A 12,363-nucleotide genomic window follows, 5' to 3' on the forward strand; every position below is an offset into this window, starting at 1 on the left:
TCTTTGTGTGCGTCGCGTTAATTTCCTTCATTTTGAAATGTTACCCCCTCTTTCACGTTAATTTCCTTTATTGGGAAATAGTTTTTCCTCCAATTCGCGTTAATTTCAAATACCTTAATTAACACAAACGTTAATTTCGTATAATAAGGTAACCTGGAGGGCTCTGAAGGGGTAAAATGGAAACTGGGATTGGGGCAAATTTTCGCTTGGAAAATAAGATGGGATTCGGGTCGAAGGGACTGGGAATCACAACCAAAAAACAATAGAACTGGGACTGGCCGGGATTTGGGTAAATTCGGGAAAACAAGAGGCTGGGAAATGTGATTTGGTCAAAATTTGAGCTGCAAAATGGGATTTAAAAAATTCCCTATTTCCCAGCTCATATTTTGCCCAAATCTTGTCATCCTTAAAAGGTCGAAAAAGATACACTCTTTTTCTGCCCAAATGCTGATCTTTTTGAAGCTTTTCAACATTCAATATCTTATTTCAAAACTGGTCTGTTTTATTGTTAATTCCAGGAAAAAACGGAAATTGCTGATGTAATATTCGCGCGAAAATGTGCGATATCATCATATCACTGGCTAGAGGCATTTCAGTGGTATGCATGGATTTTTATCCACCAATCAGTCAATAACTAAGGTCTATTTAAATTGTATTTTTCTTGTGATGTTCTGGTACAGTGTAATTCCGATTTTTTGAACTTTCAAGGGAAACAAAAATTGGTTTAAAAAAGTCCGAGAAAATATGGGTAAGATTACAGTGTTCGACATAAAACTGAAGGGAAGTGACTTTTGGTTCGAGTTATTGGGAGGTTCAAAAAATCGAGGATTTGAAAAATCGGAGTTCCACTGTATTTAGAGCGGTTTTCACTTGAGTGTCGAAAGTAATTTGTAATTGCTTTGGTTTTGCATTACTTCGCTTACTGATTGGTTAAAAATCTCGCGCCACTTTCTTAACCAATCAGAAGTGAAACCAAAACCAATCGTGACTCGCTCACATACGTTTTCCCGCGCTTCGCGTCGGCTACAAGTATTTACTTTGCGTTTTGATTGGTTTACTGGATTGTTTGTGTCTGTTTTGATTGGCCAGAATGATTGCTTTGGTTTTGGTTTTACGACACTCATTTAAAAACCGCTCTATAATCTGAAACACATTTTCTCGTTTAAGTGCTGGCTAAAGCGCTAACATTGAATTCAGGCGCGTTTACACGACAGAAAAAAGTTGGATATGAATCCGTCAAAAATTGGTCCGGACCTGACCAGTTTTGTAGAGAAACAGTCAAATCGCGACTATGGCGCGTTTACACGACAGAGAGATTTGGGTACGGAGCCGTCAGAAAATTGATGTGGACTGCCAAAAAGTTGGTCCGAAAAATTAGGTACGGACCCGTCAAAAAATTGATGCGGACCTGACCACATTTGTAGAGAAACAGTTAAATCAAAACGGGGCCATATGCGCCTATGGCCCCGTTTTGATTTGACTGTTTCTCTACAAAAGTGGCCAGGTCCGGACCAAGTTTTTGACGGGGCGTACCCAAATTTTCCTGTCGTGGTAAAACGCGCCTAAAATCTGCCTTGCTTCACGTCTCGTGCAAAGTTTTTGAAATTAAAAGCGACCATTAAAAAGAAACAAACAACAAACAAGCAAACAAAGCAAAAGAAAACAAAAGGAAAACCTTGAACGATGATCAAGGTCACTCACCTGAATTGATTCCACTCTGTTTGCCTTGGAGCCAACATTTTTAATCGCTCTGCTGAAACCTTCAACGATTTCTTGTGGTTTCACATTTGTAGGGTTTACTTCACGGTAATGCCGAGGTTTTGGGATGTTTTCTTGTTGTGCGGCTAGGGTTATCAAAAGCCAGAAACAGATGAACTTTATGTACGCCCGCATTCTTGAAATCCTAAGTTACAAAGTCCTGATTTTTAGACATTTTGCTGCCACATTTTTTAACCCTCGATCGAAAAACTGATGTCGTGTCCAGAGCAAAAAACGTCACAAAGGCGCGCGCCTTCTAATTAAGCGATGACGTATAACTTCCACTTGGCTTATAATTTTAAACAACCGACCGCAATGAATATTTAAATCGAATCGCTCATGCTTCAATCTAGATTAAACTATTTTTTAGACATTTATTTATCATTATTATTATTAAGATTAGCTTGGGTTTAAGAAACCCAGAAGAAAATACGCAATATTGTGCGCGGTCACCTGAAAAATACATGTTGGATAGTTGAGCTGAAGTAGTCTGTCACAGCTCAGTTTGAACGTGTTTTTGAAATTCAGGGCCAGATTTTACAGCTTTCTTTCTTGAGAATCTTTGTAAGAAGTCAGACAGCCAATTTCGAGTGAAGGGTTTAAGAAGTCGGCTTAAGTGAACTCTTTATAACTTGTCTGCCATATTTACATCTTACAAGCGCGCGCTGGGATCCGAATACTGTATATTTTGGCGCGATTTCGGAGACGGCTTAGCTATGTTGTCTGGATGTTTTAAGTGCGTTTTACATCCTTTTCTATTTTTTCTCCCAAATTATTTCTGGATAAATTGCTCGCCATTTTAGCTGGCGAGTTACAACAGGTGCTGCTGTCGTTTGCGTGCTGTCGTTTAATATAACGCTAGAAACTTCTATCCCATCGCGGGCTCTCATGGCTTGGAATCGAGTAGTCTCCGTGCAGAGTACGAATCCAAGATGGCGCTCGCCCGATCAAAATGCGTTCGCTTGCTAAAATACGCCTGCATCGCAGACTAGAGATTGAGGTTTTCTTTTCTGTCCAAGTTAACTGAAAATTGAAGTTAGTGTATTAGCTGGATTTTATATCCTTTTCTTGCTTCAAGGTGATTAGAACGACCACTAAGTTCCCCAGTTACCAGACGACACAGCAAACAACAATCTCTTTTGTCATCCACAGTCACAATGGGTTCCTTATTTTCTCTACAAAATCAAGCCACTTTTGTTGCTTTCCTATGATCAAGGTATATTTTCATTTTTCGACTCATCGTACTAAAAATAGCTAAAGGTTTCCTTTTCAGTCGTGGGCGTTAGACATACGGAAAACAAAATGAACTTCCCTAAAATGACGTCGCTAACTGGAACATAGCCACACCTAGCTTTCTGTAAGGATAATTTTCTTGAAGGAACACTGAACAACTTGTTCTTACGACTAAAACTGAAAGGCAGAATAGAAACTAAAAATTGTTTGACGTTCAATTAGGATAAAATAGCATTTAAATCTGGAAGAATATGGGCGCAAGACTCATTTCACAGAATTGCAAACATTTTGCCTCAGTTTTTTGTAGCTAGAGGTCAGTTTATCGTTATCTGGCAGTGAACTAGCCTGCGTGGCAGGCGTAAAAAGGGGAGGGAAAGGGAGAGGGCAAAAGAAGGGGAAGAGGCGAAGAGGGAACGCCTGCCGTAAGAACCCGGTATTTTGCATAACGCCCACCAATTTTCCGGTAATCCAATTTAGTAACTGTCAGTTAACTGTTAGTACGTTAACCAATCAGAACGCAGCGCGCGCTTCTTAGACACGCAGGAATTTATGTTTCCCGGGACACCGGAAGCGCGAGTATTTTTGTGCAAAGTAGGAAATCTCACCTCGGGACAGCCATGATTTAGCGTGAAAATGTCCGCAACTCCTACAAAGAGTTCAAAACGCGCAGAAAATAGAAGGAAAACGAATTCAATGATCTCTGTCGATTCTGTGCTGTGGTATTTAAAAGTCCATCAGGTTCAAGAGCGTCGTTTAAAAATTTATTTACGAAATCTACAAGGCAAGAGAGTCAGGGAACAGTTCTGGCAGATTCATGTTCTTCGATTGGATTTCCGTTACTTAAATGCCAAAGTTTGTCAGAACGCGTTTGCAGAAGTTGTGGCCGCAAAATACGAAATGCTGCGGAGTTTTATTATTTTATCACGGCAGCTGTAACTTCCAGCAATGCCACTGCTTTTCCGGCGGCGAATTGTGAGTCAAAGGTCGAAGAAATCAGCACCAAACGTCAACTTCCAACGACGGTTACTCCGAAACGAAAGCAAGGAAAAAATGCCTACAACAGAACCAGATAAACATTTAACGGAGCAGGGCAAATCAAGGAAGTCGCTGCAGTTTTCTGTTGAAAGTGCAATTGGGGAAATCGAAGACACGGCTGAAGGTGAAAAGGCGACAAAGGATCAAGATCAAGATCATCGCTCGATAATTTGGACAAGTCAGCCGCAGGGTAGCCCAATGATTCCAAATCCTGGAGCTAATCTTCGATAATGCTCTTCAGTGGCGAAATAACAAGAATCGCTGTATTATCGCACTGATTTTCGTTTAATAATTCGTGGTTCTTTGCACGCACAAACATTTGATAAATCAAACTCTTGCCGTAACCAGTAGGCAAAACCGCCAGGACATCTCTACCGGCTAGAAGAGCCCTGGCAGCAGATTCTTACCCTGGTTTCAAGATAATACTATTAGCAAGATTTAAGTCTCTTATAGCCTGCGTAGCAGGCGCCGAAAGGGGGGGGGAGGGGGAGTTGGGAAGGGAGAGAAAGAGAGAGAGGGAAAAAACGGTGGGGGCGAGAAGGGGAGGGACGCCTGCTCTAAGAACCCCCTTTTGTTCATTTCTGCGGCCGCTGGCAGCCGCAAAATTCTGATTGGCTAGGAAACAATGGGTATTGTAAAATGCAAGTTTCACAATTTAATTTCACAAACAACTAAGATGGCGGCGAACGTGGATGTATTAGCAAGTGCTTTAAGAGACTTAGCCTGCGTGCGTCGCCCCCACCGTTTTTTCCCTCTCTCTCTCTTTCTTTCCCTTCCCAACTCCCCCTCCCTCCCCTTTCGACGCCTGCTACGCAGGCTAGCAGTGAACTTTCATAAAAGCTGTCAATAGCAACTGCTGATGTATACCGGTACGCCTTGACACTAAAGATGACTTCCTATCCATGAAGTTGTGCAAACGCCAGTCACCCATGTACAACAGTTCCTTCGTAGGAAATAAACCCTTCTCGAAATATTTCAAATAGCCGATCATACTTTATAAACTTAACTTATACACCTTACTTGGTTCAAGTCTTAACCAAACGTTTTTTACAGGTGAATTGTTTTTCAGACTCTTCTAATCTTAAAAGTTCTAAGCAGATATACAAGTTGAATAATTAACATTTTCAAAAGCTTCCCTTTGCCGCGTTTGATCAATATAAAGGATAAAGGACAACGTTCAATATTTTCTACCGCTTTTATGTCGTTTCAGCCGATCGCGCGATGTCATGTTCTTTGAATCTCGGCGAAGTCTCAAGTCATGACAATAAGCATTGATATGCGACTGGGTTTGTTTCTTTATCTCAAAAAGCTAAAGAATCCGGAAAGATAGAAAGGCTAGAAATTCAAATAGCATAAATTCCTTGAGAAAATGTGAATTGAAAAGCTTAATAGGCGAGTAGGCAAAGGGGGTAGAAATTATGTTTTTATGGAATCCGACGGCAAAAAATTTTTAAAAAAAATTAATTTGAAAAATTTATAATTTAAAAAATAAAAAAAAAAAAAAAAATTTTTTTTCCCCGTTTTTAAAAAATTTTGGGGAAAAAAAATTTTTTTTTTTTTTTTTTTTTCCATATTTTTTTAACCCCCCCCCCGTCATTTACTTCCAATTCTCCTAACTAAATGCCAGATTTTTCTTTAAATGTTAGTTTTGAGAATTTGGTGTTCATCAAGACAAGATCTTCCAGCTCACCATTTTCTGTATTTCGCGTCGCCTTTGTGCTTCATCTAAGCACACAATGCATTAATAATCATGATATTGTAAGAACAAAATAAACGTGTTAAACTTCATGAGAAGAAAGTTTTGATAGCAGCTGCTGGGAAATACTAATTAAGTAATTATATGCAAATTTTTGTTACCATGGACGGCCATTTAAGGAGTTAAACAAAGCAAAACCGTGTTTACAAAACACATTCAAACTAACGTAAAAGAAACAATTATTTCTTATCATTTGATCTTATAAAAACAACATAAAACAAAACAAAAACGACATAACTGCAGTGTTCAGTGTCCCGTAGAGAATGTGTGACGTGCAAACTCCATAAATATTTAACCTTGTATTTGCCTTCCAGGTCAATATCACAGTTACATACCGTATATGGGAGTAACAAAACATTAAAGGTGGTATAAGGTCACAATATTGACATTTTAGGACGCAATTTAACGGAAGTCGAATGCAAAACGCGTTGTGTCGCTTTAGCTTTGAGGAACGAAACTGTATAAATAGCGACAAAACTATTCGTTTCGCATATAGCTGTAAGACTACCAACCCAAGACATTGCAGAAGATAAGCTAACTTAGAAACTTCTACAGACAGAAATAACTACCTTATAGTACTGTTTACGCAAGTTCAGACGAACAATGGCTCAATGTTATAGAAAGAAAGTCAGAGCTGTGATAGAAGACCAAGAGAATCGTCCGAGTGCATCTGAAGTGATAAAAACATTGGTAGAGTTACAGCTTACCAACCCGGCCGAAGGCAAAGTACTGTACATTCAAGGAACAAAGAATAACTATTGCTGGAGACCGATGTGTTACGCCAGCCAGAACTTCAGAGCTTATTACACTTTGCAGCTCTTTAACGCTCGAGTAAACTTGACCGTTAAAGCGATCGAAAAAGCCATCGAGGAAGGTTATGTTCCTCAGCGATTCTTCAAAACTGTTAAGACTGTGGCAAGCCTCGGCTGTGGACCTGGCTCGGATCTTTGTGGATTAAAGACGTTTCTGAGCGAAGCGTTTCCGTTTAGCTCCAGAGGAAAGCAATCCCCTCAGTTCACTGGCTATGATACAGAGCTTGGATGGATGCATTATTTGCACAATTTGGGCTTCGATTTTGAAAACGTCGAAATAAATAAGACATTTGTTAGCGAAATGAGGAAGGTCGATGTTGTGTTGATGTCTTACTGCGCCAGAGAACTTTGCCGTGAGTTCCCGGTTGGCAAGAACGATGAAACGCTTTGGAAAGCAATATCACAGAAAGCGAAATTTGTTTTGGTTATTGACAACGAAAAAAGTTTGTCGAATGACTTCCCTTCTGAGAAAGAGCAGTTTAAACAGTTCACTTTAGATGACGTTCTGGAAAACAAAGCTGTTGTATATTGTCACTTTACAGCTGAAGACTAAGTATATACACATAAACCCGGAAAGCAGTGAAGTTAAGACTGTTATCAAACAAGAGATATTTGATGTTTGATAGGTTCGATTTCCGACGCTCCCGCAAGTCCGGTCTCCGTTCCATTTCTTCCCGAATACGCTGGATGAAATCGAGCCTAAAGATTCGACAGAGAAAAAATATTTTTTGTTTCATGTTTGAAGCGAGAATCAAAATTGACTTTTATAGAAATAGCCTTTCGTTGTATTTTATATTTTCCATATTTTTTGTTTTAAGTTCATTGTAAAAAGCGTTAAGAAACATTTCAAAAATAGAAACTATCACGTACCAATTAAAGTACTATCATCCGATATTGTACAAACGTGGCTGATTTGGTATTTTAAGAGAAGATTAAAAGAGCTTATGTAAAATTAATGGTATTTATTATATAATACTCTATTTACAGATCATTATTTTTGCAACGTTATTAAAGGTTTGTGAGGTACAGTATACTAATTGTTCTGAACGTTAATCGGCACACAGCACTTTTGTCATTCAAATTTATAGAATTTATGTGTAATGCAGCAAATAAACAAAACGTTGAACTTCTAACTTCGTCGTATGTATATGTATTGTTTTTTATAGAACCTTCCTCGAGGAATAAGTTTTAGAAAGCTGGATATAATATCATACTCGGCTAATTCTCAATACGACGAATCCAGCTATCTAAAACTTATAGCCGCCTTTCTCTCCTTAGATTCTATCAGGCGCTTTACAATAATTTCGATAATCAGCTGATTAAATATCGAGTCGAGGTCCCCTTGGCCAAAATTTACACCCTTCATTTCAATTTGAACTTTAATGGCTCCGTAAAACCGGACACTGACTAGGTTTGGCAAAGTCGACGCGAAGTCTCCAATTTTTACTTTTCTTTTAAGCTGTCATGTGGTCAGTTGCCAAACACAAACAATATATTTGCAAACGATATTTGTTGAGTAACATAAAATGTTTCAAATGTTACCTTAAAGAGCCCTGTTAAAAGCTTTTAACGCTACGTCAATTTAAAGAGATGCTGAAACTAGTTAGAAAATTTGATAGGATTGAATTAGTTAGTCCGAGAATCGAACTGAACGAAGGGTTTGACTTTATTTTGTTTTTCTTGTTCGGCGATCGGGGACCATAAATTATGGCCAAGCTAAGGTATTATTAACCATAATTGTTCGGTATTTCAATCAACAAAATTTCTGATATTGAACTGACGTTGTGACCACGGATATCATTGTTTCCAAAGCCCTTTCAAGACTAAATAGCCACTGTATGCAACATGCTGTCAGGAGCTTCATCATTTAGCTTGCAACAGCTCCCAATTTAAATCCTAAAATATGTTGAAACTAAAAGTAGTGAGGAATCTATTCGAAACTAATTCTTTTGTTCTGATCTCATTAATTCAAAGATAATAGACGGTTCAATATCACCAGCTTTTGTTTTTGCCGGAGTGGTGCCGTAACCACCTCCCATATACAGGAATGATTAATTACCACAAGAAAGCGAACGCATTGCATTCCGCTAAGGGTGGATTTCCACTGACGCGTTAACCTGCGATCAGGCGTTATTTTTCTCGAGTTATATTTCTCCTTCCCTCCGCCGCGAAAAAAAGAAAGCCTGATCGCAGGTTACTGACGCGTAATTTTTACGTTCGTTTACGTGCGTGGAAAAAATAGAGACAATGGAGGACTCGCGTATTAACGTCTACGCAAGTCGTTCATACGTTGTCTCTAAATTTTACGCGGTGAAAAAAATTACGGTTTAGTGGAAATCGAACACCGAAAGGAAACGGAACCATCAGAAGAAAGAAGAAGAAAAAAAAAACTATGCAAGCTAGTGTTGTTCCCACGTTTGTACGGATGTTGTAAATTCAATGATCTTAACAAGGCTTACATTTTACATATAACTTATACAAAATTCATATCTTCTCGCCACCGTGTAATATCCTGTAATGAATAATATTTCACATCATCCACGCAAATACGTAGATTCGAATCTCAAGCCCAGTCTCCGAGGAGCTGGAGGACCCTTGGCTCGAGATTAGTTAAATTAAATCTTTGGATTTTGGATCCAGCAATATGAATTACGGGTTCAAGCCATTTTCTATTTTCTCCTCACAAATTGTTTGGCTGAACTTGGCAAGAAGCAGCTTCAGGACGCGACTGTGGGGGCGGGGAAGGGGTACTACGATTGGGGAGGAGGTTCAATACTCGTTTCCAAGAATAGAATATGACGTGTGTAGTCCGGTTGTTGAGGTACAGTACCAGGCACAAAAGGTACATCTTTTGGGATGAATATGTGGACATTTTGTGGAAGGCGCAGTGGAATAATGGTTAGCGCGCTGGACTCCGGATCGAGCGGTCCTGGCTGGAGCCCTAGCCGGGGTCATTGTGCTGTGTTCTTGAGCAAGGCACTTTTCTCTCAGTGCCTCTCTCGAATTTGCGCTTGGGGTAACACTGCGATGGACTAGCATCCCAACCAAGGGGGAGTTGAAATACTCCTAGTCGCTTCATGCTACAGAAACCGGGATAAGCTCCAACCTGATGGGCCACTAGCCTCCAATGCAGACTATGTGGAAACTTTATTATAAATTTACAGCTATTTCGAGAAAGGTTGTCGGAAAAAAAAAAACATCAAAGTGCACGCGACAAGACCGAAAGGTAGTCTGGGTATTCACTGGAATTTTGCATATTGGCCTAGAGGAAATTTACAAGTTTTTATTTTTGCACGTGGAGAATTTGTTTTTCTTCTCAGGAGGCCTATATCTGTATCTTTACTTTTACTGTCGCATGTCTTTGAGTGAGGAAAAATTCTTCTGAACTTCAGAGGGTCTAAACGTACCTTGTTTCTACATGTCTGAAAAGAAAGAAAACTGAAAAAGGCGCTTATTTTGTTGTTATATTCAACACGTGCAGTAGCTCAATACGTCTACCCATACTACCTTTAGGGATTGGCTTGTGCAGTTTTGTGCTTTTTTCCGACGTTTCTCGAAATAGCTGTATACACAGCAAAATACACGGTAAGTGATTAAATTATAAATGGTTTTAGTCTTCTTTTGGAGGTGGAAAATAAAAGAGAGAGTTTGTAACTGAAGAGATAACTATTTCTCTGGTAATATGACTTACATGTACAGTATATGTCAAGGGGTATTTTCAGTGGTATTTAAAGACATACGAGCACTCTGCAGGCTATTCACAAAACAGACAAACTTCAGGTACACATCTCTTGGCCAGAAACTGATTTAAACCCATGACAGAAGAAAAATTTTGTTTTCTTGCTAGACTTACTAGTTCATGTCATATTTCTTTCTAATTATTTTATATTTAACACCAGGACAGTCCTGCACTCTGCCGCCCTCAAACAACACCACACCATGCTCCTGTAACACTGCTCCCTCGCCAGGAATATAAGCAGTAATCACTCTGCCATTGCTGAGTTTTAACAGTGCGCATTTCCGGTTCCCAGAGTTCGGTTTTTTTGGTTTGCGTGTGAAGACCTTGATACAGACTCCTTTTCTCTGAGGGCCCAGGAGTATCCGCCTGGATTTTGGAATAACTTTCTTTGGCATGTCAGCCTTGGTTCTAACTTTTTTCCATCTGTACTGGTTTACTGTGGCAAGAAATCTTGTACCATTAAGGCCAGAAGACGACTGTAATTCCCAGTTGGGCCAAAGCTTACTTCTAAGAGAAGCAAACAGGGTTGCTGATTGTGTCATCAAAGTTGGTTGTCGACTCACAAAAGGAACAGAGAGAAATCTTTGACCATGGACTAATCGTGTTTGCTGTGCAGTGTATTTTAAGACTTGAAGATTGCTGTTGTTGGGAACTTGCTGTAGACTCCTTGTAACAGACTGAATCTTGCCTAAAAAAGAATTCATTTTAACACATTATTAACAGAGTAAAACAATGCTTTCAAGCTCACAAGCAAGATGTCTGAGATTTTCACCAAAACATTTCACAGAATGTCTCTGACTGGTTGTCACTCAGATTCAGCCAATCAGTGAAACCACATGGACATCATGTCCTTTTCCATCCTGAGGCTGTGATGCCTCCGGTCAATACCAAGAATAACAGCCTTTGGCCTGTTTTGATTTTTTTATTAAACCATGTGCTTATTACATACTACTTATTAACCGACAGTGAGGTCATTACAGGGGAATCTCAGACCGAGGCCTTGATGTATTGACCGAGCGATAGCGAGGTCAATACATCAAGGCCGAGGTCTGAGATTGCCCTGTAATGAGCGAACGGACGAGGTTAATAAGTTTTTTATTATATGGCCTTTTAGCGCTATTCTAAACTGAAATATCTAACAAACACCGAGGTGAAACTCGCTCTCGCTCTCTGTGGCTTTTTCGTCGCTCATACTAAAGAAGTATCGGTATGCTAATATTTTTCTTTCAGTTGTTGAAAAGATAGTTACATTTTGTCGGTATTTATTGTCGTTCTCGCAATTGCGCTAGTAGCTTTTACTCACAACTCAAAAAACCGCCGAGCCGAGAAAATTTTTCATAATGCCCGGTCATTACAAGAAAATAATGCCCGCTCAGCAGCCAATCAGAGCACGCGTACTATTGTAGCCATATAATAATCATTTTTAATGATTAGCTATAATCAGGTTTGAGCGGAAGTCCACAAATCACAGAATTTCAAATTGTAACCAGCCAAATGTTGATATTGTTGGTGCTGACCAAATGGGTAGCAGCCTCTGGGATTGAAAATGTCCGGGTCATTAGCATGGAATTTTCCAGTTCAAAACTCAGATAATTTTGTCCCAAGGGTGGAATGAAGCATTATGCTCTCTTTTTCCTGTAAATTGTTAGCATTGTAAACATACCTGTTAAACTTGTATATCTTCTTATTGGAGACATCAACAAATTGTTTAGGTGCATTTTCTAATGAAAGATAAATAAAATAGTTGTGTGTTGCATTTAAGTCACATTTTGGGGCAAAACAATTACATGCAAGCTTATCAAAATTCGAATTCAAAGCAACAGGGCAGCCATGTGATGTCACAAAATTGACCCCAAATCTAATCCATTTGAGAAAGATATCAATGAAAAAGTTTAGATTAAGACTTGAATGTGCTAAAATATATATTTAAGTATGAGCAAAGTCTTACATTTACAACCAAGGAAGCTTGAGATCCGCATCTCCACAAACCACTTCGACCACAGAGGGCCGCCATCTTTGATAAAGAGTTT

General features: G+C 39.3%; 2 protein-coding genes and 1 pseudogene across 3 annotated transcripts in view; 1 reads left to right on the forward strand and 2 right to left on the reverse strand.

Moving 5' to 3' along the window:
* The window catches only part of LOC144667453 (VWFA and cache domain-containing protein 1-like), a 19,031-nt pseudogene extending 17,058 nt beyond the window's left edge, over positions 1-1,973 (reverse strand). The window contains exon 1 of the transcript XR_013573314.1: positions 1,702-1,973. The product of XR_013573314.1 is annotated as a VWFA and cache domain-containing protein 1-like (transcript). The remainder of the gene's footprint in view (positions 1-1,701) is intronic.
* Positions 1,974-6,032: 4,059 nt separating this feature from the next.
* On the forward strand, positions 6,033-7,366 carry LOC144628076 (uncharacterized). Its single transcript, XM_078486130.1, has one exon. It carries the CDS (start codon positions 6,386-6,388, stop codon positions 7,145-7,147), a length of 762 nt encoding a protein of 253 aa, XP_078342256.1. The 5' UTR covers positions 6,033-6,385; the 3' UTR covers positions 7,148-7,366.
* Positions 7,367-10,166: 2,800 nt separating this feature from the next.
* Positions 10,167-12,352, reverse strand: LOC144667460 (uncharacterized). Its single transcript, XM_078528878.1, has 3 exons — positions 12,282-12,352; positions 11,997-12,054; positions 10,167-11,021 (listed from the first exon to the last, which is right to left on the reverse strand). Exons 1-3 carry the CDS (start codon positions 12,345-12,347, stop codon positions 10,447-10,449), a joined length of 699 nt encoding a protein of 232 aa, XP_078385004.1. The 5' UTR covers positions 12,348-12,352; the 3' UTR covers positions 10,167-10,446.
* Positions 12,353-12,363: the final 11 nt, after the last annotated feature.

Source organism: Oculina patagonica, chromosome 10 (assembly GCF_052425735.1).
Source record: "Oculina patagonica isolate OP01 chromosome 10, crgOcupat, whole genome shotgun sequence".
NCBI lineage: Eukaryota > Metazoa > Cnidaria > Anthozoa > Scleractinia > Oculinidae > Oculina > Oculina patagonica.